Source organism: Carcharhinus amblyrhynchos, chromosome 2 (genome assembly GCF_965287045.1).
Source record: "Carcharhinus amblyrhynchos chromosome 2, sCarAmb.v2.hapA, whole genome shotgun sequence".
NCBI lineage: Eukaryota > Metazoa > Chordata > Chondrichthyes > Carcharhiniformes > Carcharhinidae > Carcharhinus > Carcharhinus amblyrhynchos.
The window spans coordinates 31,502,183-31,528,956 of NC_137325.1; the positions used below are offsets into that span (position 1 = coordinate 31,502,183).

General features: G+C 41.6%; 1 protein-coding gene across 1 annotated transcript in view; it reads right to left on the reverse strand.

Moving 5' to 3' along the window:
* The window catches only part of kdm1b (lysine demethylase 1B), a 145,348-nt gene that overhangs the window by 37,165 nt on the left and 81,409 nt on the right, over positions 1-26,774 (reverse strand). Inside the window, exons 13-15 of the mRNA XM_080204011.1 lie at positions 26,468-26,639; positions 20,550-20,677; positions 14,068-14,199 (exon numbers count right to left, since the gene is read on the reverse strand). Coding sequence (XP_080060137.1) covers positions 14,068-14,199; positions 20,550-20,677; positions 26,468-26,639 — 432 coding nt within the window. The remainder of the gene's footprint in view (positions 1-14,067; positions 14,200-20,549; positions 20,678-26,467; positions 26,640-26,774) is intronic.

Genomic DNA, 26,774 nt, shown 5'->3' on the forward strand with positions numbered 1-26,774 from the left:
GTCGTGGCTCAGTTCCACTTTCCCGCCCTCTCCCCATAACCCTTAATCCCCTCTCTTATCAAAAACCCATCAACCCGCGTCTTAAAAATATTTAGTGAGGTAGCCTCCACCTCTTCAACGGGCAGAGAATTCCAGAGATTCACCACCCTTTGAGTGAAGAAGTTCCTCCTCAACTCTGTTCTAAACCGCCCCCCCTTTATCTTGAGGCTGTGCCCCCTCGTCCTGCTATCCTTTCTGAGCGGGAAGAGTCTCTCCACCTCTTTCCTATCTATCCCATTCATCATCTTATACGTCTCAATGAGATCTCCCCTCATTCTTCTAAACTCTAACGAGTACAAGCCTAGTTTATTCAGCCTCTCCTCATAGTTCAACCCCCTCAACTCCGGTATCAGCCTAGTAAACCTCCTCTGCACTCCCTCCAAGGCCAAAATATCCTTGCGTAAGTACAGCGCCCAAAACTGCACACAGTACTCCAGCTGTGGCCTCACCAATGCCTGTGGGCATGGCTGGCAAAGGGAGCATTTATTCCCAACTAATTGCCCAATAGAAGTGGCAGTGAGCTATCTTCTCAAAATACTAAACTCCTTTGTGATGCAGGTCATTCTGTAATGCTGTCAGGGAGTCCCAGGATTTTGATCACTCGTGGGATTTTAAGATGCTGTCGAAGGAGTTTTGGCAAGTTACTGCATTGCATCTTGCACATCATAAACATGTAAACCACTGTTCATCAGTGGTGGAAAGGGCGACTATTTAAAATGATAAAATGAGATTTTAGTCAAGTGGGCTGCTTTTTCTTAGGTGGTGTTGAACTCCTTGAGTCTTACTGAAACACTGCACTCTGTCAGCCCTTGGACATTGCTCTAGGAGCTCCGCAGGGCAATGTGCCTAGCTAAAACATCTTCAGCTGCTTCATCAGGGACTTTTCCTCCACCAGAAGATCAAATGCGTGGATGTTTGAGATGATTGCACAAGGTTCAGTACTATCCATGATTCCTCTGATACTGAAGTATATGCAGCAACTGTGATGTTAGTGTATCTTTAAGAGTTTAAAAAAATTATCTCTGTAGCTCCTAGCCTTAGTGATGCCATTGTTGCCAGGCTGTCTACAATGAGTCCTTTTATCACTCAAGTGGTTTAAACGGGGGTTTTTATGTTTACTCTGGGATTGGTTTTATGGCCCTGCATTGTTAGGAGGAAGGTCATGGGTTCTGGTCAGGTTTTTTCTCCCCCTTCCTAGGGAATTCAAGGTTTCATTTTCTGTTTTTGGCTGGCAGCAGTGTTTAGTTTAGAAGGGAGTGGACATCAGATCAAAAGCAGTGTCTCTCTCTGGTTTTGGGAAATTCTGCTGTTTAACTGAAGGCCTTCCTGGAGTAGAAAATCTGTTGGTGGTGGCTTGACCTGAGTCTCTCCCTATTGATCTAGGGAACTGTTCTGACTATTTCCAGAGGATTGCAGCATTCATCCAAAGTACTAGTATCAAGTGAGCATTAGTCTTTGCTGCGTTAAATCTGTGAAAATGTTTTGTCTAAAGAAAGTTTTGTTTTTGTAATTCATAAAAGTTATTGCTAATTTTCTTTCCATACATGTTCACTAAATTCTTAATTGAACTTGGTTTGATAAAAGCTCCTTAGTGGGTCATTTGAATCATACCTGAAAATAAACATATCATATCCTAACCAAATTCAAGATGCAAAACTTACGATCCGGACTTTAGAGTTCCTGACCTGAACCATAACACAAGGCCCAGACAATATCTGGTCTTTGGCTGACAAGTGGCAAGTAACACGCTCCCACAGAGTGCCAGGCAATGACTATCTCCAACAAGGGAGAATCTAACCATCAGCACTTGACATTCAATGGCATTACCACTGCTGAATCCCCCACTAACAATATTCTGGGGTTACTATTGACCAGAAACTAAACTGGACCAGGCATCTCAAACAGTGGCTAAAATTGCAGGTTAAAGACTGGGAATTCTGCAGGGGATAATTCACTTCCCGATTCCCCAAAATCAGTCCACTATCTACAAGACACAAACCAAGAGTGCGATACAATAGTCTCCTGGATGAATGCAGCTCTGACAACACAAGAAGTTTGACATCATCCAGGACAAAGGAACCCACTTGATTGGCACCACATCTAGCATCAACATTCACTCAACTCACCACCGCTGCATTGTGTACCATTACAAGATTCACTGCACCAACTCACTAAGACTGCTTTCACAGCTACTTCCAAACACATGACTTCCAGCACCACGAATTACAAGGGCCGATGGTGCATAAAAACACCATCACCTGCAAATTCCCCTCTAAGCCACACACACCATCCTGACTTGGAACTGTTTTGTTATTCCTTTAATGTTGTTGCATCAAAATCCCCTAACACCACTGTTGAATGTTCCTTTAACACAGACTACAGCATTTCAAGGTGGCTCACTATCTCCTTCAAAAGCAATTGGGGACAGGCAATAAATGTCAACAATGCCTGCAACCCTGGCTTGAGGGGAATAGGTAGCATGAAGGATGTGCTACATCATAAGTTTACAGATTCAGGTGAAATATACCTGATTCTCTATGATGGATACCTGTGCTGTTCTAATTATGATAGGGATGTGGGAAATACATAGAACATAGAACAGTACAGGCCCTTCAGCCCTCAATGTTGTGCCGAGCTATGCCCAATCCCAAGATCGAGCTATGTCCAATCCCTGTCATTCTAATGTGCTCCATGTGCCTATCCAATAACCGCTTGAAAGTTCCCAAAGTGTCCGACTCCACTATCACAGCAAGCAGTGCATTCCACACCCCAACCGCTCTCTGAGTAAAGAATCTACCTCGGACATCCCTCCTATATCCCCCACAATGAACCTTAAAGTTATGCCCCCTAGTAACAGCTACATCCACCCAAGGAAATAGTCTCTGCACATCCACTCTATCTATCCCCCTCATCATCTTATAAACCTCTATTAAGTCGTCTCTCATCCTCCTCCGCTCTAAAAATAAAAGCCCCAGCGCTCTCTACCTTTCCTTATAAGGTCTACCATCCAAACCAAGCAGCATCCTGGTAAATCTCCCCTGCACTCTCTCCAATGCTTCCATATCCTTCTTATATAGCGAGGTGACCAGAACTGCACATAATATTCCAAATGTGGTCTCACCAAGATCCTGTATAGTTGCAGCATAACCCCACAGCTCTTAAACTCAAACCCCCTGTTAATAAACGCTAACAGACTATAAGCCTTCTTCATGGCTCTATCCACTTGAATGGCAACCTTCAGAGATCTGTAGATATGAACCCCAAGATCTCTCTGTTCCTCCACATTTTTCAGAACCTTGCTGATGACCCTGTAATCCGTATTCAAGTTTGTCCTACCAAAATGAATCACCTCGCACTTATCAGGGTTAAACTCCATCTGCCACTTTTCTGCTTAGCTCAGCATTCTATCAATGTCTCTTTGCAGCCTGCAAGAGCCTTCCACCTCATCCACTACTCCAATCTTGGTGTCATCAGCATATTTACCAACCCACCCTTCAGCCCCTTCTTCCAAGTCATTGATAAAAATCACAAATAGCAGAGGACCCATCATTGATCCTTGTGTTACACCGCTGGTAAATGGCCTCCAGTTTGAAAATTTTCCCTCTACCTCCACCCTCTGTCTTCTATGAGACAGCCAGTTACTTATCCAATTGGCCAAATTTCCTTCTAGCCCATACCTCCTTACTTTCTTCATGAAACTACCATGAGGAACCTTATCAAACACCTTCCTAAAATTCATGTATATGACAGCAACTGCTCTATATTCGTCTACAAACTTAGTTACCTCCTCAAAGAATTCAATCAAATTTGAGGGGCAAGATTTACCCTCATGAAACTATGCTGACTATCCTGGATTAAGCTGTATCTTTCCAAATGGTCAAAAATCCTCTATCTCTCAGGGCCCTTTCCATTAACTTAACAACCACCGAAGTAAGACTAACTGATCTATAATTACAGAGTCATTCCTATTTCCTTTCTTGAAGAGAGAAATAACATTCACCACTCTCTAGTCCTCCAGCACAATCCCTGTGGACAACGAGGGCCCAAAGATCAAAGCTAAAGGCTCCACAATCTCATCCTTTGACTCCCAAAGTATCCTAGGATGCATCCCATCTGGCTCAGGGGACTTATTGGCCCTCAGGTTTTTCAAAATTGCTTACATCTTCCCTCAGATCATCTAACTCCTCCATCCTATCAGCCTGTATCACACACTCATCCTCAAAAATATGGCCCTCTTCTTAGTGAAACCGAAGGGAAGTATTCATTTAACGCCTCTCCTATCTCTTCTACTCCATACACAAGTTTACAAGTTTCCACTACTATCCCTGACTGGCCCTAACCTCACCCTGGTCATTCTTTTATTTTTCACATAAGAGTAAAAAGCCTTGGGGTTTTCCTTTATTCAACCCACCAAGGACTTCTCATGCCCCCTCCTGGCTCTCCTAAGCCCTTTTTTATTTAAACTCATTCCTAGCTACCCTGTAACCCTCAAGTGACCCAACTGAACCTTGTTTTTTCATCCTTACGTTTCCTTTTTCCTCTTAACAAGACATTCAACCTCCTTGGTGAACCATGGTTCCCTCACTCAGCCATTTCCTCGCTGCCTGACGGGGACATATGTATCAAGGACATGCAGTATTTGCTCCTTGAACAAGCTCCGCTTTTTGTTTGTGTCCATACCTGACAGTTTCTGATCCATCTTATGCTCCCTAATTCTTGCCTAATCACATCAGAATTACCTTTGCCCCAATTACAAACCTTGCCCTGCCGTGTGACCCTATCCCTCTCCTTTGCATTAAATGAAGGACACCGAATTGTGGTCACTACCTTCAAAGTGCTCTGCCGCAAACAAATCTAGCACTTGGCCCAGTTCATTGCCCAGTACCAAGTCCAATGTGGCCCCACCTCTTGTTGGCTTATCCACATAATTGTGTCAGGAAACCCTCCTGCACACACTGTACACAAAGTGTCCATCCGAACTATTCAACCTATAAAGGTTCCAATGAATATTTGGAAAGTTAAAGTCACCCATGATAACTATCGTGGCTTGGATACTTCTGGTTATTCTAAAACGACAGATCATTGTGCTTCAGAACATGTTTGGGCTTTCCCTCAACACTCATTGTGTAAGTTGTAAGATTTGTGACTGACTTAATTGCACTTTAATGAAAATTTAATTGAGATTTTCAGAAGTTTTATAACTTAAGCACATTAATAAGTTAAATGATATATAGAATACTCTACCCAGGTGTGCAGAAAATTGCCAGAATCTGAGCATGATGTATTGCAACAGCCAAAAAGGCTTTCTAAACTAAAGAAATTTGTTCATAGTTCTAGGTTTTTTTTGGCTACAGATAAACAAAGTCACTGGTGAAAAACACTTTTGAAGCTATGAAATGTTGGCAGAGTGGTTAGCACTGCTGCCTCACAGTGCCAGGGACCCCAGTTTGATTCCTGGCTTTTTTTATAATTTAGAGTTAGAGGTTTATAGCATGGAAACAGAGCCTTCAGCCCAACTTATCCATACCGCCCTTTTTTTAAAAACCCCTAAGCTAATCCCAATTGCCCACATTTATAAAGTCTTGGGTCACCGTCTGTGTGGAGTTTGCACATTCTTCCCATGTCAGAGTGGGTTTCCTCCAGGTGCTCTGGTTTCCTCTCTCGGTCCAAAAGGCATGCTGGTTAGGTGCATTAACCATGCTAAATTCTCCCTCAGTCTGCTGGATCAGGTGCTGGAATGTGGTGACTAGGGGATTTTGAATATAAAAGTAGGGAGGTCTTGCTGCAGCTGTATAGGGCATTGGTGAGGCCGCAGCTGGAGTACTGTGTGCAGTTTTGGGCGCCGCACCTGCGCAAGGATATTTTGGCCCTGGAGGGAGTGCAGAGGAGGTTTACTAGGCTGATACCGGAGTTGAGGGGGTTGAGCTATGAGGAGAGGCTGAATAAACTAGGCTTGTACTCGCTAGAGTTTAGAAGAATGAGGGGAGATCTCATTGAGACGTATAAGATGATGAATGGGATGGATAGGATAGAGGTGGAGAGACTCTTCCCGCTCAAAAAGACAGTAGGACTAGGGGGCACAGCCTCAAGATAAAGGGGAGGCGGTTTAGAACGGAGTTGAGGAGGAACTTCTTCACTCAAAGGGTGGTGAATCTCTGGAATTCTCTGCCCGTTGAAGTGGTGGAGGCTGCCTCGCTAAATATTTTTAAGAAGCGGGTTGATGGGTTTTTGATAAGAGAGGGGATTAAGGGTTATGGGGAGAGGGCGGGAAAGTGGAACTGAGCCACAACAGATCAGCCATGATCTTATTGAATGGCGGGGCAGACTCGAAGGGCTAGATGGCCTACTCCTGCTCCTATTTCTTATGTTCTTATGTTCTTATTATCACTGTAGTATTAATGTAAGCCAATTTCTCACACTAATAAATAAACTTTAACTTTAAAACTCAAAAAATTGGATCAAAACTGGTTTGTTGGTTATATGTTGCTTTGATACCAAATTCAAACTTGAGAAGCTTTGTATAGACAAAAACATGGAGCTGTGACGTCTGAAAGCACAAAGATAAAAGACAGACATGATTGAATACATTTTGAAAATGCCAATTTAGTTGGTCTAAATGGTGCAAGTGCTTTGAAAACTGTGAGCAACACAAACTGATGTTGCTTGATAATGTCACAGCTTATTTTCTTCTGCAGATAATCCAATATCACAAGATACGTGTTTTATTTATATGTTTTATCAGATAAACTCTTCTCATTCTCCAGATTTGTAAGAATTCAGTAATTTGAGAGACTCAGATTCTTCAACTGTTTCACAGTTTTGAAGTATGTCAATGTGCACAAGTGTGAGAATGATAGAGAGCGATAGTGAATGAATGCGAAAGTGCAAATGCACAAGAGAGCGTGCATTCAAGAGATCAGGATAAGAAACTGCAATTGTATTTACTGATAAAGACCTGAAACACAGTCGTCAAGTTCACGAAGGATGAGATTACTGAAAGAGATGTAAACAGATGCTCATGACACAGAGGTCATAGAACTCCTCCAGTGCAGAAAGAGGCCATTCAGCCCATTAAGTCTGTCACAATCTCACCCAGGCCCAATTCCCCTAACCCCACATATTTACCCTGTGAATCCCTCCTCACACTAGGGTCAATTTAGCGTGGCTAATCGGCCTAACCTACACGTCTTTGGACTGTGGGAGGAAACTGGAGTACCTGGAGGAAACCGGAGTACCTGGAGGAAACCAGAGTACCTGGAGGAAACCCATGCAGAATAAAGGGAGGATTTGACATACCTAGAACTAATAGTTGTTTGATAGTATAGAACTTCAGTATTGCCAAAAAGGACAGCCAAATAAACTCCCTTTCCTTGACGTACTAGTTGGGGAATCTGCCAGGGAACTCTGTACCATAGGAAACCACAGGCCTACTACCACTGGTCAATGTACGTCTTGGGATTCTTACAGTTCCATGTGTAATAAGACTGGCCTTAGTGATACCCTCAGAAATAAGATCTAAACCATTTGTCCCATGCAGCTTGATGCTGAAATGGGGTGCAAAGGCATCCTGTGGAATAATGGCTATCCTGATCAGATCATTTCACGCTGTAATCACCCCAGGCCTTCACTTTCAGACCTGATTATTCTTAAAAGGCAACATATCTCAAAAAGGTGAGCAACACAAGAAGTTAGCTGCTTCATGCTGCTACTGTGCAGCAACATGAGTGATGTTTGGATACTACTGTCAAGCCAAAAAGACATTCTGCTTATTACACAAATTAATAATGTGGTACATGAATTAGAGTGTCACTGTGATGCTAGGTATGTAGGTCATACATCCCAAAGATTGGCTGCTTGCAATGGGCAAGGTACAGATCATACCCCATGCTTACAAAGTTCAAAACACAGTATCCAACATCAGATGTGATTCTACGATTGGACAACACTTGCTAAACTTTCCTCAGAGTGCTAAGAACCACATTGACAACAAATTTAAGATGGTCAGTCAGGTTCGAAGTGCATTTGTATGCATTAGAAGGCCCTGTTCTTTGCAGACAGAAAGAACATAGAAATCATTGAAACCCTACAGCACAGGAGACCCTTTGGCCCATCACGTCCACACCAACCACAATCCCACCCAGGCCCTAACCCCATAACCCTACACATTTTTACCCACCAATCCTCTCTAACCTATGCATCTATGGTTAATTTAGCACGGCCAATCGACCTAACCCGCACATCTTTGGACATATACACACACTGCATCCATTTCAGCAAAACAAATGACCACCCATCGCTGGTTCATTCCACAAGGGCAATACCTTGATCAGAATCAAAACGCCTGGTTTAAATTTCATACAATGTTTGGCAGTTAACTGTCAATCACCACCAACTGGTACATTCTCCATGTTAACACATCGACCAGAGTCCATTTGCCAACCAACCAATCAGCTCCCTCTTCTCACACAATATAAACTTTTTTTTCAGCTAAACCCTGAACTCTTAAAAATATAATGGGAAGGGAAGAATTCAAGATATCACAGGTATTACTTGTGACAAGTAGGAAACATGCCTAGAATGTATTGTTTGTTCTTTGTCACCATGGCCTAAAGTGGCATAGCCTTGTTTCTTTGGTTTCCTTCAAGTCTCTTTGTCCATATTAACATTATTCACACAACAATATACTTTTTTTCCTTTTGTTTCTACCCTCAATTTATCCTTCAACTGTTGCTGCACAATATCAGTGTCTCTATTTCAAATGTTCATACTTGGGTATCTTCCCCTTTCTAACTGTACTTAACAACCCTGGTTTCTGAACTTATACTGTGACCTAGCATAATTTCATCTTTCTGTCCATCCAGCTGATTACAAACATCCTCTGCCATACCCACATTTCAAAACTGTTATCCTCCTCTCATCCTCTTTCTTCAGAGTTCAATTCTCACATACAAGGTTTTTTGCTTATTCCTTTTTTTTGTACTTGTGGCAAGGTGTTAAAACAAAGTGCATTGAATATTAAATACTATCGGCTGTTGATACATAACACGTCTGGAAGAATTTGCTTTCAGTATCAAGACGATGAGCCTTTCCTCTGATCATTTTAAATGTTGTTCATAGCCTATTCATTTAAGTGCACACCTCTTTTATATTTGATTAAGTAGTGTCATATGTATAGCTGCACAAAGAGGCTAACATTTGTGCTCTGCCTGTGTGGGCATGGTGCAGCTACATAGCTTCAAAGTAATACTGATGATAACCAACAACAGCTTGCACTTAAACAATACCTTTATAGCAACAAAACGTCCCAGGGTTTCACAAGAGCATTATAAAGCAAAGTAAGACACCAAGTCATGTAGGAAGATACTGGATCAAATGACCAAAAGCTTGGTCAAAGAGGCATGTTTTAAGAAGTGTCTTAAAAAGGAAGTTGAGGCAGGATGGTGTAGGGAGGGTGTTCCAGAGTTTAGGGTAGGCAAATAAAGGCATTACCCCTAATGGTGGGCTGATTAAAACCAGGGTGCTCAAGAGGCCAGAATTACAGGAGTGCAGATCTTGGAGGGTTGTGGGGCTGAAGGTTACAGTGATTAGGAGGTGCAAGAACATGGAAGGATTTAAAACAAGGATGAGAATTTTAAAAGCAAGACATTGCTTGACTTGTAGCCAGTGTGGGTCAGCGAGCATAGGGGTGATAGATAAAAAGGACTAGGCATGAGTTAAGGGACAAGCAGCACAGCTTTGGATAATCTCAAGTCTACAGAAGGTAGAAATTGGGAGACCAGCATTGGAATAGTAAAGTTTAAAAGGTAATGTGTGTTGCACCACTCCCCCCTCAGTCCCAAGCTCGCCCAACATACTGATGGATGCTCCGCAGCAAATTAACATTGGAAGCATTTTGATCTTCCGAACAAACATAATTTCTCACTACTATACCGACATCATCCTTGTGTAACAAAGCTACTCCAGCTTCTGTTTTCTTCCACTCCTTTTGAAACATCACCCTTGAATATCAGGTCCCAGCCACGGTCACTATGAAGTCTATCATATATTCATTTATTTCTATTTGTGCTTTCAATTCATCCACGTAGTTAGGAATGTTGCACACATTTAAATAAAGAGCCTTTAATTCAGTCACATTACTATTTCCTGTAATCTGTTTTCATTTGCTGGTGTACTTGTTTGTTTGTACATTCTGTTCATTGCTGTCATAGTCTGGTAACTACCTGCAGCATTATCTTGCACCTCCTTGACTATCCAAATTTCCCCTCATGTAAGCTTTCTCTCACTCCCACAATTTAATTTAAAATCATCCCTATAATCCTATTATATGATTCACCTGTAGACTGTTCCCATCATGGTTCAGATGGGGAGGATCCCAGCTTCCTCTTTCCGCGGCACCGATGTCAGTGTCCCATGAATTGAAACCCATTTCTCCCATACCAATCTTTGAGCCATGCATTCAGCTCTGATTTTGTTTAGCCAATGATGATTTCCTTTTGCTCTGGTAGTAATTCACAACTTATTACCTTTGTGATCCTGCTTTTCAATTTAGTCCTTAGCTGCTCATATTCTCAGCAAAGCTCTTCCTTAATCCCACTTATCTCACTAGCACCCACGTGGACCACAAAAACTGGATCCCTCCCTACTTCAGTTGCTCTCCAGTGGAGACATACTTAACCCTGGCACTAGGCAGGCAAACATGGTCATCAAGGTTCCCACTTTCAGCTACACAGAGCAGTGTCTCTACTAAAACTGACTGTCCCCCACTACAACTTTATTTCTTTTTGGTCTTCCCATTTGAATGCCCACCATACCACTGTGCCGAGATCAGGTTGGCGTATGCTTCCTGCAGATCTTGCTCTCATCCACACAAGCTCCAAGAACCTCAAACTAAATGCAGGTTGACTTCCTCCATTGCCACTTTCCTAATCCCCACACATGCCTCTCTTGTTCACACCTTCCCGTCCTTGACCAAGAACAAATCTGAAGAACCGGTGCAAGGAATGTGACAGCTTCCTGGAACAAACTGCTGAAGTAACTTTCCCCCTCCTTGATGCACAGTAATGCCCAAAACTTGAACTCCAGCTCAGCAACTCACAGCCTCAAAGTTACTCAAGCTTGCAGATCCTCACTGCAAATGTGGTTGCCATGGAGCACATGGGTATTCACCACTGCGCACATCTTACAGCTGCAACGCAATACATATATTACCCAGAAATAGTTTAAACCATCAGGTCCGGCTCTCTCTTAACAAGCCTGGGAATGCAAGACCTTCTTCCCCACTAACAACTATCTTTGTAAAATGCTCTCTATTGTTCTCTCCACCGTCATTGGAGCAACTCATGGACTTTGTTATTACGGCTGAGACAATGAGCTGCCTCAACCACATCCCTTGGTCTGCTGAGCTCACAAGCCCAAACATCCTGTAGGAAACCACCTATGTTCAAGTCCTGAATTCGTATTCTTCTCTCCTATTTTCTTGGATCTGCTCCTACTCCGTCAACCCCATTTTCTTGGATATTGAGGCAGAACACAACGGGCCTTGGATGGGGGTAAACGCAGCAGGCCATGGACTTGTGGGGTGCAGTGGGGGGGGGGGGGCTCAGACTGGACTGAGGGGTGCATAGTGAAATTCCCAGGAAGTTTATATGAGGAGAACTGCTTTTCTTCATTTACATTAGTGACCAAAACTTGGGTGTGCAGGGCACAATTTTAAAGCTTGCAGCTAACACACAACTTGGAAGCATTGTGAACCATGATGAGGATAGCAATAGACTTCAAGAGGTCATGTACAGGATAGTAGAAAAGATGGCACATTCCAGATGAAACATAATGCAGAGAAATGTGAACTGATATTTTGGCTGGGGGAACAAGGGAAGACAATACAATTCTAAAAGAGATGCTGGAGCAGAAGATTTCAGGGCATTTGTGAACAAATTGTTGAGCATTTTAAAAAAGCTGTTAATCAAGCACACAGGATGCTGGGCTTAATAAACAGAGGCTGACAAGATAGAAGCAAGGAAGTTATGGTCAATGTTTAAATTACAGTGGTTTGGCCTCCAATGGCGTATTATGTCCAAATTTGGACACCACAATTTAGCAAGGATATGAAGGCATTTAAGAGAGTGCAAAAAAGATTTATGACAATGGTTCAAAGGATGAGAGACTTTAGTTAAGTGGACAGATTGGAGAAGCAGGGACTGTTCTTTTTAAAGACAGGTTGAGGAGAGGTTTGATAGAAATGTTCAAAATCATGAGTGTTCTGCACAGAGTAGATGGGGAGAAACTGTTCCCATTGGTGGAAGGTTCAAGAACACCAATTTAAGGTGAATGTAAAACCGTTTTACTCAGAGTATTTAACATCTGCAATGTATGGCCTGAAGTTTGGTGGAGGCAGATTTAAATAATGGCGTTCAGAAAGGAATTGGATAATTAACTGAAGAGAAAAACTGTGCAGGGCTACAGAGAAAAGATGGGGAAAGTTGCTTGTACGAAGAGTTGGCACTGACGGAACAAGCCAAAGGCCTCCTTTAGTGTTGTAGGAATTCTATCATTCTATTTTAGTATTCTACTACATTGGGCTACAGAGAACAAAAAAACCTGCCCATTGATACAACACTTGGAGGCTTGGCAAATAGTGAGGATGATACCAATCACCTGCTATATGATAGTTAGTCAAGTAGATTGGGCAAAGTTGGAAAAATGGGGTTATGTATTTTGCAAGAAGGGATAGGGAGAGGCAAACATAGACTTAATGGCATAATTCTAATGATCAGAAGAACATGACAGCTCATATGCATAGATCTTTGAAGATGGCAGGACATATCACAAAAAAAATTTGTAAAGCAAATGGAGCTTGGCTTCATAAGTAGAAATATTGAATACAAATGCAAGGAAGCTCTGGTTAGGCCACAACTAGAATAATGTAACATATTGAGTTCTGGTCATCATAACTTAGGAGGAGGTGAGGAAATCATTTGAAGGGTGCAGAGGATGGTTCCAGGCATACAGGATTTGGGCTATAAGATTAGGGATAAATAATGATAGGATTAGATCAAGTGAACAAGAAAAGCTGTTCCCGTTAGCTGATAGTCCAAGCACGGAGGGTCACAAATTTAAGGTTTAGGGCAAATGATGCAAGGGTATGCAAAGAAGAACTTATGTAGTGAGTGGCAATGACCTGGAAATCATTGTGTGATCAGTAAAGAAAAATATAAAATGATTTCAACAAGTAAGTTGAATAGACACTTAAGGGAAATAAATTTGCAGGGCTACAGGGACATATCAGGGAAATTGGACTGATAGGAATACCATGTGAGCTGACATGGACTCTACAGGCCTCCATCTGTACCATTATGACCGACTTTGTGTGGTCAAAACCTTTGCAGAGGAACAATATTTAAAATCAAAACGTTAAAACACAAATGAAAATACATCCTAGAGGATTACACATCCTACTTAAAAGAGAGAAAAATAAATTGAGAAGCAACTGCTTTTTAATTTTTAACCATTCTACCTCTTATTACTCACTCCCAAAGATGCAAACTTCTCATGGTATTTTGAAAAATGTATTGGGAAATTCCATCCATTTGACACATTCTTCAGAGGTCAGGGTGACTTTGTATATGTACAGAGGCAAGTAACAGCAATTCAGTGGAAAGCTCAGGGTCTCAAAGTTTTGGACAGGTACATTAAACAGGATATGAACATGCCATAATTGTACATATAGAAGATAATGTTGCTGAGAAATGAACAATTTCAGCAGATGCAGAGTTTAGAAGTAGTGGACACACGGAACTACAAATTTTGATACCCAAAGTAAAAATGAACTGCTTTGATGGAAATCAATACCATTCTTCATTGAAGTTTAATATATCTAGCAAAGCTCCAACCAGACAGAACTAACAGAAAACATCATTTTACATCCATTGAAATACATGTCCTGTTATTATCATCACCACCATAGTAAACTACGGTTTTGCCAGCTTTTCAAAAAATAAACAGGATTGCCATTGAAAATCCAAAACTTACTGGAGTATTAAGTCGAATGTCCAGACAATCACCGAGTTTATTGATGATAGCAGAATAACCTGATGTGAAAAGTGTATGATCACCTGCAAACTGAGCAAAAAACTCATTGTGGTCCCAGGAACGAGCAGATACCTGCAACAAAAATCAAGTGTTAACTACAATCAGGAAAAAATATATATTTGTACCTCACTTTTTAAAAAACATAATCAGACAATTGTATTAAGATTCAAAGATATGCTTGTAACAAGGGGAAGTAGCAATAACTGCTTTGTAATCAAACTGCAACAACATAACACATAGGGTAAAATAAAAGAATGGGCGGGGGGGGGGGGGAAGAAATTCTCCAACCTCGCCAACGGCTGGGATTCTCCAATCCTGCTGCAGTGAATGGAGTTTTGCCCAAGTACCAAATTCTCACTCTCGCTGGCAGCAGTGGCGAGGCGAACAAGACCAGAGAATCCTAGCCACATGTGGCAAGAAGGTTAATAATTCCTAAAATGTGCAGATGTAAACTTTGTGAATCAAAAATGTATCTAGCCCAATGAGGAAGTAAGCACTGCTGAATCCAGTTCTGGGGAATGAGTTGATCAAGTGGAGCGTCTTTCAGTGGAAGAACATCAGGGCAATCATGATGATTATATAATTAGGTCTGAAGTAGTCAAAAGGAACAAAGAAAAATTGGTAGTGAAAGTAAAAAACTGGAACACTGAAAATCTGTGATTTGACAAGGGATCAGGCATACATGTACAGCAAACAAAAATTGATAAATGGCATGCCTTCGAGGCCAAGGTAGTTCAGCTATGAACAAAGCATTCTCCAAAAAGATAAGATAGGGCATCCAAAACTCCCTGAATTAGAAAGACAATAAAGACTTAAAATAAAGCACGAATCAAAGACTTACAATAGAGGAAGGACATTCATGACAAATACCAAATGTAGAACACAATGGAAAATCAAAAAAATAGAGAATCGAGGCAATATTGTAAAAAGTTACAAAAAGGTTATAATAGAAAAGGAAAAAACGTCTAGAGGGCAACACAAAAGGAAACAAAAAAAATCTTTGGAATGTAATTAGTAAATGAATAGACAAAAAGAAATGCAGCGGCTAAGGCACCGAACAGTTGCTTTTCACCTGCTTCACAAAACAATTACTGATTGTAATAGAGGAGTGTTAGAGATACTATATGGAACAAAAAGAGATACAAGGATGCAATACTCAATTAGGTCACCTGACCCAGATGGGATACATCCTAAGGTGCTGAGGGAACCAAGGGTGTAGTAGTGGAAGTTCTGACTATAATCTTTCAATCCTCTTTGGATTGGGAGTGGTACCAGGTAACTGGAAGATTGCAAATGTTACAGCACTTTTAAAAATAGGGGAGGAATAAATCTGGTAACTACAAGCTGGTCAGTTTAAAGTCAGTGAAGAAAATACAATGAGAGATGATCGTCAAGGATAAAATTATTTTTCACTTGAAGCATAAAGGACAGCACGATTTAGTAAATTAAATTTTGATCACGTATCACTTAACAGATTTATTCAGAAATAGAAGCACAGTATTAAAATCACTCTGGCAATTTGGGTACGTAATTAGCTATGGGATAACAGCCAGAAAGTAGAGGTGTACCATTGTTCCTTGGACTTATTAAATATTTGGAGAGTAGTATGCAGTGCCTTCCCTCCCCTAGCCACCTTTTCTGGATAGCTACTGGTGTAACCCTGGCAGAACCATCTGAAACTTGCGATTTAAATTGTCTAGGAGGAAGTTAACACTTCTGGGCAATTACCACGCAAACCCTTACCTAGGGACTTACCAGAGGGATTACCCAGCACACCTTTGGGGTAAACAGCCCCCCGCCAAATCTGACACTGAGTCATCCTGAAGTTACAGCCCTCTATGTATTTATTTCAGCACAGCAAAAAGAAACAGGATACAGGATGTTTCACTATTATGCCTCTTGGAGCCACCTTTTACTCCATAACCAGGTCTGACTTGAAAGCAAATAAAGGGTACAAATTTCACAGTTTAGGGTTCAGAATGGATAGAAAGAATAATTTTGCGCATGTTCATGTTGGGAAGTTGGTAATGTGCTGGGAAAGCAAGATTACCCATGAAGAATTGAGAGATATAAAAATTTTTAAAAATATATGAAGTGCTTCAAAGGGTTAGTCATGGCATTAATCAATTCCAGCCTCCCAGACTACCTGAATCCACTACAGTTTACCTACCGCTGCAATAGGTCTGCAGCAGACGCCATTTCTCTGGCCCTGCACTCAGCCTTGGAACACCTAGAAAATGAGGTCACCCATTTCAGACTCCTATTTGTTGACTACAGCTCAGCCTTCAACACTATCATTCCCAGAAAACTCATCTCCAAACTGTGGCCTGGGCCTCGACATCTCCCTCTGCAGCTGGATCCTGAACTTCCTAACTCACACACCACAATCAGTAAGGATAGGCAACAACACCTCTTCCACAATCATCCTCAACACCAGTGCCCCACAAAGGCTGAGTTCTCAGTTCCCTACAATACTCCTTATACACCTATATATCTGTGCAGCCAAATTCCCCTCCAATTCGATTCTCAAGTTTGCTGACGACACCACCGTAGTGAGTTAGTTCTCAAACAATGACGAGAAAGTACAGGAATGAGAAACAGAATCTGGTGAACTGGTGCAGCAGCAACAATTTCTCCCGCAATGTCAACAAAATGGAGATTGCCATCGACTTCAGCAAGCGTAAAAGAGAACACGCCCCTGCCTACATCAATGGGGACGAATTAGAAAGGATCGAGCTTAAAGATTTCAGGTGTCCAGATCACCATCTACCTGTCCTGATACCCCCCCATGCTGACACTATAGTTAAGAAAGCTCAACAACGCCTCTACTTTCTCAGAAGACTAAGGAAATCTGGCACATTCACTCCGACTCTCACCAACTTTTACAGATGCACGAGAGGAAGCATTCTTTCTGGTTGTATCACAGCTTGGTATGGCTCCTGCTCTGCCTAAGACCACAAGGATCTACAAAAGATTGTGAATGTAGCCCAATACATCACAGAAACCAGCCTCCCATCCATTGACTCTAATTACGCTGGCTGCTTTGACGAGGCAGCAGGGAGTATAGACAAAGGCCCAACACACACCAAACATTCTCTCTTCCATCTTCTGCCTTCAGGAAAAAGATACAAAAGTCCGAGGTCACATACCAACTGACTTAAGAACAACTTTTTCCCTGCTGCTGTCAGACTTTTGAATGGACTTTCCTTGCATTAAGTTGATCTTTCTCTCCACCTTAGCTATGAAGCTCTCGTTTCCTTCTCTATGAATGCTATGTTTTTGTCTGTATAGCGCGCAAGAAACAATATTTTCCACTGTAAGATAATACACATGACAATGATAAATCAAAATAAAAACAAAACACAAAATAACTACCAGCCAAAATAATTTGGGTAGAAGCCTGCAACAGCAAAAGATGAAAGTTAATAACTGAATTGCTGCAGATCATCTTGGTAGATAGGAGAGAAGGGAGAAAAATACTCAGAAACAGCAAATCAGTAAGAAATCCATTAAAGCAAAGGAGAATACTGATCAGGACCAATTCTATTTACTGACAACTAAAATAGAATTGGAGGCACTAAACTGACAGAATTGACTCAGGATTACATCCTGGTTAGGCACAAGGAAGAAAAACAAGAAACTCAGGCAGCATTCAACTGCAAGGGGGGGCGGGGGGAGAACTGAGGGGGAGTTTTGAATTTGATTTTAACTGAAAGCTAGCAACATAAAAAGACTTTATTTATATTGAGAGTTTCACAACCTCAGGGCATTCCAAATCGACCGAAACCCAATGACAGCACTCGGTGATGCACAATTACTGTTAAATTCTGTCCCTTCCTGTCCTATCCTGTTCATCTTTAGTCATACCACTGCATTGTTACTTTGACTTCTCACTTTGGATTTTTAAATCTCCAATCACTCAAATGCTTCCCTCTCCGTGACACAGTTAAAGTCCTGTCCACAGGTCTTGTACAAACGAGCATGAAAGGTAGGAAGATCTATAAATCAATAATGCTACTTCCATACGAAAGGAGAAGCTAATGGGCTGTCAAGTTTGGCTAGTCATGCAACAATGTCCAAAAGGTGCCACAAGAAAAATGAGATTCCTCCTGCAATAGACTTTAATGGACAGTCTGATGTGACATATTCCAGGAGGTCAGACTTCTGGCCACAATAACACTTTCAGCTGTCCTTTATCTTCAATTGAGCAGCAGATGGCCTCACCATCCACAGCCTGCGTAGATTCTGTTGAGTGCTGTCAACTGTCTTCAAGGAAGGTTGAAGCCAGAGGCCTCTGCTTTTGGGTCATGATGATGTATTTTTTTCAGATGCAAATGTCCCATAATTGAGGGGTTTTTTTTAGGTTGTGCATGTCCATGATCCTACCCATCCAGAATTGTCAGTGAGTCGTCATCAAACTGCTCAATTTTCTTCAAGTCTTTTCAGTGGTAACAATTTCTTAATTATTCCAGTTCTAGTTCCTCAAGTTGCAGCTGTATAGGGCATTGGTGAGGCCGCAGCTGGAGTACTGTGTGCAGTTTTGGGCGCCGCACCTGCGCAAGGATATTTTGGCCCTGGAGGGAGTGCAGAGGAGGTTTACTAGGCTGATACCGGAGTTGAGGGGATTGAGCTATGAGGAGAGGCTGAATAAACTAGGCTTGTACTCATTAGAGTTTAGAAGAATGAGGGGAGATCTCATTGAGACGTATAAGATGATGAATGGGATGGATAGGATAGAGGTGGAGAGACTCTTCCCGCTCAAAAAAGACAGTAGGACTAGGGGGCACAGCCTCAAGATAAAGGGGAGGCGGTTTAGAACGGAGTTGAGGAGGAACTTCTTCACTCAAAGGGTGGTGAATCTCTGGAATTCTCTGCCCGTTGAAGTGGTGGAGGCTGCCTCGCTAAATATTTTTAAGAAGCGGGTTGATGGGTTCTTGATAAGAGAGGGGATTAAGGGTTATGGGGAGAGGGCGGGAAAGTGGAACTGAGCCACAACAGATCAGCCATGATCTTATTGAATGGCGGGGCAGGCTCGAAGGGCTAGATGGCCTACTCCTGCTCCTATTTCTTATGTTCTTATGTTCTTATGTTCTTATTTGCAACTGTTAGTTGCAGGTGACACTGTTCACATCAACTCCATTTACCCATTGAAAATCACACCTTTTGCTCAATACGAGAACCTGCTACCTCTGATTTTGCCCTCTAATATTTTTGACCTGGCCACTGTAAGTACCTCTGCCCTACTCCAGGCCTGCCTCCAGATAATCTTTGTTCCCTCATTACTTCATACTTGCTCCAAGAAATGCTGTGATTTGGAAACTGGCTTTAAACTCTTCAAAGGCATGTACTGCACTTTTATTAAAAAAAGAAACATAGAAGATAATTCTTGGACCAGAGCTAGTAATTTGCAATGCTGCCTTTGGAGGACATGATGCAAATAATTTCTTGCAACTTTCTGCCCAAGATGGCAGTCTTCATTGTTTGAACCATGCAACTTGTTTATTTTGTAATTTTAAATATAAAGTGTAAAGACAGGAAGTGTTAAACACTTCAAAGAACAAAGATAGCATCTTGACCAGAGCTGGCTAACTGATGATATTTCAAAGGTTATGGGATACAGGGTAGCTTGAGGGTGCCTTCCAAGCTTCGGTTTGCTCCAATTGCCCTTCTACAAAATACTGTCAGGTTTCAGCCTTGCTCATCAACAAATCCAAGGCATCCCATTATTGTTGTTACACTTGTCCCATGCTAATTCCTCCTTCCTGACCATTCTCAATGATGATGTGGAGATGCCGACATTGAACTGGGGTAACCACAGTGAGAAGTCTCACAACACCAAGTTAAAGTCCAACAAGTTTATTTGGTAGCAAAAGTTGCTAGTTTTCAGAGCGCCGCTCCTTCGTCAGATGAGCCCTACTGGTGGCTCACCTGAAGGAGTGGTGCTCCGAAAGCCAACGGCTTTTACTACCAAATAAACCTGTTGGACTTCTCACTATCCATTCTCAATGATCACAGATGCCAGCACCACCCCTCCTAGCTGCCCCACATTCATCGTTGTCAGATTCCATCATCCCACTTCCCACTGCTCTAGTATCTTCCAGAAAAATTCCTGCCCTCTCAGGTCCCATTAGAAGTAGGAACTATTGATCACTGGAAATACTACAGCCATAATATGTGCAACTTGTTGGTTGAGCTGTGCATCAACTTCCATGCTGTCTAGTGAATATTAATTAATTTTTCTAAGGAAAAAGAGACATACAGTTAGGCTTCAGCTGAACAACACATTAATTTTCATGATGCATAACATCAGAATAATGTTGTCTATTTACAACATTTACTGCTTTTACCAAAATAAGTTTTGCCCATTATTAATCATATTTTTCTATAGCATGCAAATGGTTCATTAACAATTAGTTTCTTACCTGTTGCAGGTTGCTACCACAAGCATATTCAAGATTACCAAGGTGAAACTGTAGCACTTTGGCTTCTAGTTCACTGAACTGGACTCCAGATTCTTGGATAAAAGTTTGGTAGATTTCCTCAATCTTTTCTGCATACAGGAAAAAAATTGGCATCATGTTTATTTTAGTTCCTCACCAGATCACCCATCCTCTGCCATTTCCATCTGTACCAGTATGACCACCATACACATCTTCCCTTCCCTTCCCCTTTGAGCATTTAGAAGTGACTGCTCCCTCTGTGACATGCACTCTTCAATCACCCTCAACAGTGCTCTGGTTCTTGCCACACCTTTCCATGCACGTGCAAGAGATGTAACACCCGCTATTTCATCTCACCTCTTCTCACTATCCAGGACTCCAAACACGCCTTCCAGATGAAAGTCCTTTCCTTGTACTTCTTTCAAGTTAAGATATCTTTGCTGCTCACAATGCAGCCTGCACTACACAAGAGAAACTAAATGCAGATTGGGTAATTGGTTTGCAAAACGCTTCTGCAAGCATGACCCAAAGTTTCTGGTCATCTGTCATCTTAAATCTGCACTGTGCTCTTAAACGGACCTCTCTGTCTTCAACTTTTTGCAATGTAAACGTATAGTCAAGAAACAGCATGTCATCTTTTGAACAAAGGACAAAGAACAACACAGCACGGGAAACAGGCCCTTTGGCCCAATGAGCCCACGCCGCCATTTTAACACTGTGAGTTCCCTCTTTCACCCATGACCTTTGTCTAAGCTTACGGCACTCCACATTGGAAACCAGACTGAGGGGAGACTAATTTAGGGACAATTTGTTACACCAATCAGCCGAAGAACACATCTCTGGGGCATGGGAGGAAACCGGAGCACCCGGAGAAAACCCACGCAAGACTGGAGAGAATGCGTAAACTCCCACAGATACTGGCCCAAATCCATATATCTGCACAGCAAACAGTGATAGTCACTGAGCTGTCTTTTTGATTAGGTACTTTGCAGCTTTCAGGATAAATATTTTGACCATGCCTTTAAGGAATGTATTTGAGTCATGTCAGGCAGCATTGTGGCACAGTAGTTAGCACTGCTGCCTCACAGCGCTAGGGACCTGTGTTCAATTCCAGCCTCAGGTAAGTCTGTGTAGAGTTTGCATGTTCCCCCATGTCAGCGTGGGTTTCTTCCAGGTGCTCCAATTTCCTCTCACAATCCAAAGATGTACAGATTAGGTTGATTGGCCATGGTAAAATTGCCCTGTAGCATCAGATGGATTGATGAGGTGAATGCATAAGGTTACGGGGATTGGCCCTGGGTGGGACTACTGTCCATGCAGGTTCAATGGGCCAAATGGCCTCCTTCTGCACTGTAGCAATTCGATGATTCTATGCATCTTGTGCAGGATTTATTCTAAAACAATTTGTTCTGACCAATGCCATTGGGACCATAACCAGTATTCTCTATTGTTATTGCAGCCATACAATTGCTGGAATGTTTGTTTAAATTTGGACCAATGATGTTCTGTTGTTTTTAATAGTCACCTGGGTTTTGCAGAGTAGGATTTGATTACATTGATTGTTAGAAAGAGACATGTGACCAGGTGGAGCTAGTCTTAGAGATTGGATTTGAAAAGAGCAAAAATCACTCTCTCTCTCAAGTCTGGAGACTGGAATCTAGAGACTAGGTTTATTTCTCTGAAGTTCTGCTGTTTGAGGATATACCCTTCTCTGGAAATTGCTGTATGTGAAACAGAAGTCAGGTGTGGCTTCTATATCTGTTCAGAGGGATTAAAATGCTGGAAATCTAACACCCACATGAGCATATCTGTTTTTGGTGTTAATTGTTTCTGAAATAAGATTAATATCTATGGGAATATTGCTCAAATTGGAACTATAGAGATGGACAGCTACTAAGAATTACAACTTATGTTTATGCATTTTAATTGCAGTAATTTAAGAATTATGATAATTCTTTGTTATGTCCTCCGTTCTTAAATAAAATTTGTTTTGATAAAAGCTTTCTAGCGGGGGAATTGTATTAGACCTAAAGCAAAACATCTCATGATCACCCTATGCCAAAATCAAAACAAAATAAGTTAGGGTCTAGGCTAACTTCACAATATATCTTAGACTTTCCGATCTGGTCTCAACAACAAAAACCGCCCTATTTTGTTCCATTTCTCTTCAGTTTTTAGTATTTCTGTTGTTTTTGCTTTCATCATACTGCCATTCACACCTTCATTAGGAACACTTTTTTTTAAGTTATCCCTTTGGTCCTACACCGTTTAGTCCCTCAACTGCCATCAATCACAGACTCTCTCTAATCTTTTTCCACCCTCCCTGTTAAAAATTGCATCAGTTTTCAAAGTATAACTTTTATTGCAAGGTCATCGATCCGAAAATCTAACTATTTCACTCTCCACAGACGCTGCCTGACCTACTGAGCGTTTCAAACATTCCACTTATATTTCAGATTTCCAGTATTTGTAGTACTCTGCTTTCGCTATTTTAAAATATCAAGTTGGGATAACATAAGAACATAAGAAATAGGAGCAGGAGTAGGCCATCCAGCCCTTCGAGCCTGCCCCGCCATTCAATAAGATCATGGCTGATCTGTCGTGGCTCAGTTCCACATTCCCGCCCTCTCCCCATAACCCTTAATCCCCTTGCCTATCAAAAACCAATCAACCCGTGTCTTAAAAATATTTAGCGAGGTAGCCTCCACCACTTCAACCGGCAGAGAATTCCAGAGATTCACCACCCTTTGAGTGAAGAAGTTCCTCCTCAACTCCGTTCTAAACCGCCCCCCCTTTATCTTGAGGCTGTGCCCCCTAGTCCTACTGTCCTTTCTGAGCGGGAAGAGTCTCTCCACCTCTATCCTATCCATCCCATTCATCATCTTATACGTCTCAATGAGATCTCCCTTCATTCTTCTGAACTCTAACGAGTACAAGCCTAGTTTATTCAGCCTCTCCTCATAGCTCAACTCCCTCAACTCCGGCATCAGCCTAGTAAACCTCCTCTGCACTCCCTCCAAGGCCAAAATATCCTTGCGTAAGTACGGCGCCCAAAACTGCACACAGTACTCCAGCTGCGGCCTCACCAATGCCCTATACAACCGCAGCAAGACCTCCCTACTTTTATATTCAATCCCCCTTGCTATGAAGGCCAGCATCCCATTCGCCTTCCTGACCACCTGCTGCACCTGCAAGCTGGGTTTTTGCGACTCATGCACAAGGACCCCAAGGTCCCTCTGCACCGTCGCCTGCTGCAGTTTTTCACCACGTAAGTAATAATCCTTCCTACCATTATTCCTACCAAAGTGGACCACCTCGCACTTGCCAACATTAAATTCCATTTGCCATTTCCCAGCCCATTCGCCCAGCCTATCTAGATCCTTCTGCAGACTCTCCACACCCTCCGCACAATTTGACGTTCCACCAATCTTGCTGTCATCAGCAAATTTTGACACCCTACACTCGGTTCCCTCCTCCAGATCATCTATATAAATGGTAAATAGCTGAGGCCCCAGCACCGACCCCTGGGGCACTCCACTAGTCACCATCTACCAATCCGAATAGCACCCATTGACCCCCACTCTCTGCCTCCTATTTGACAACCAATCCTCTATCCACGCTAACACCCTACCCCCAACTCCATGCCCCCGACCTTCTGCAATAACCTCTTGTGAGGTACCTTGTCAAACGCCTTCTGAAAATCAAGAAAGACCACATCCACCGGCTCTCCTCTATCCACCGCCCTAGACACATCCTCATAGAACTCCAGTAAATTTGTCAGACACGACTTCCCTTTAATGAAACCGTTCTGCGTCTGCTCTATCAAGCAATTCCTCTCAAGATGCCTCGCTATTTCCTCCTTGATGACGGATTCTAATATTTTACCTACAACAGACGTTAAACTAACCGGCCTATAATTCCCTGCCTTTTGCCTGGCACCCTTCTTAAACAACGGCGTAACATTAGCCACTTTCCAATCTTCCGGCACTTCCCCGGAATCCAGTGACATCTGGAAAATAACCACCAAGGCATCCACTATCACCTCCGCCATTTCTTTCAGAACCCTCGGATGCATTCCATCCGGTCCTGGCGACTTGTCCACAATCAGCCCCTCCAGTCTGTCGAGCACCACCTCTCTCGTAACAGTAATGTCATTAAGACCCTCCAGTCCTACCACCTTTCCATCTCTAACACCCGGCAAATTATTCACGTCCTCCTCCATGAAGACAGAAACAAAAAAATTATTTAAGACCTCAGCCATATACCCATCCCCTACCACTAAGTCCCCCTTCTCATCCTCTAAGGGACCAACATTCACCCTAGCCAGCCTCTTCCTTTTTATATATTTATAAAAACTCTTGCTATCCTTTTTTATATTAAGCGCTAGCCCAGCTTCATAGTTTCTCCTACCCTTCTTTATCAACTTCTTTGTCAATCTTTGTTGACATTTAAACGTCTCCCAATCCTCTTCTCGCCCACTACTCTAAACGCCTCCGCTTTTAATAACTGAGCCAACCATCTCTTATCTTCATTTAGGTTCCACTCAATGTTTTCAATTCAATGTCACTTAACAATAATCAGTATTTGGAATCCAGTGGAGCTTTATTTTTAAGCCGATTCAAGCTAAATAAAACATGATCCAACGGATAAAAGCATGAACACGAATTCCAAAGGTAAATTATCTCAGAATTTACAAATTCATTCAAATCTCGAGATTTTCAAATCAAAGAAAATGGGATTAGAATAGATAGGGGCTTGACGGCCAGCACAGACAATGTACTAAAGGGCTTCTGTGTGCTGTAAAGCTCCATCTTTCTATGACTGACTAAACTGTGCCTTCACTAATTCTTTAGAATTAAAGGTTACACATGAATAAGAATGAAAATGGCTTCAACCTTTACAAAGGCATTAGCTGCATGCAAGGCAAACATTCTTTCATTGGGTAGAAGGACAAATATGGAAACACTGATGAACCACAGGACTATCTAAAGGATCAATGAGAAACAGAGAATATCAATGAATAACAACATTCCAAGATATAGGGTCGTCTCTTGAATCTTCCTGTTTTCAGCCCAAATGTACATTCATCCCTTAAAATTTTTGCAACTGAAAACAGACAACATACGGAGAAACTTGTCTTACCTTTTTGAAAATCTGTTACATTTTTGGCGTCTAAACATTTTATGTAAAACATCATATACTTGAGATTCCTAGATAGGCGTTATAATGCGACAAAACATAATGTGGATGGAGGTGAGGCTTGATAGAAGAGAAAATGCATACAATTCCCAATTTCATATAAAAGGAACAAAAATAATTTGCACGTGTACAGCAATGACTATCAAAATTAAACCATGTTAAAATTCATCAATATTAATTAACTCAGAGTTGGGTTGCTTCCATTAAAATTTGGAATGGGAAATAACATAACAAATATACAACAAAAAGTTCTTGTACATGTTGTGGAATTGGGAGAGAAGAATACTTTCGTAGTATTAGAGAATTAAGTTTTTGGATAAATTGTAAAATATTACTAAAGGTCATGGCCCAAGCGCCAACTACAGACTTCCAAAGTAAATAGTTCAATCTTGCAACACAATCACAAAAAGAATTGTGCTATAATAAGCTTCCAAAAAAGTTTTTAAAAACCTATTTTTATCTTTTAAAAACAAAAGAGATATTAGTGAAAATTCCAAATTTGTTCAATACATATAGAATCCCATTTTGCAATATTTAGACCTTTTAGATTTTTAAACAAATGGAATTCTTAGCATGGTATCAAGACTTTTATTTCTCTCATGTTGAGCCTTTCAAAGACTAATTTCACTAACTTTGAACTTGAAACTTAATTTCTTATGTTCTAAACTTAATTTGTGCAAGTCACACTCAAGACAACCAACCTCCAAGGGGAACGTCTTGGAATTGTTTCTTGTCCTTCCTCCATTCTGCAATGACATCCAACATGGCATTGAAATGGAAATCAATGCATTTGTCAATGGTGGGGTCAGCCACCCTTCCACCTTCTTCAATGAGGTCACACCTATCCCCCAATTTGTGCATCTTACTTCCAAGCTGTAGTACAAAATAATTCAGAAGCATTCAACAAAGCTTATACAAGAAAATGCTTTTAGCAACAAATAAAATTCAGACTTCAGTATATATGTAAATATCTACTATAGGCAACTTTAGATAAATATTCCATGATAC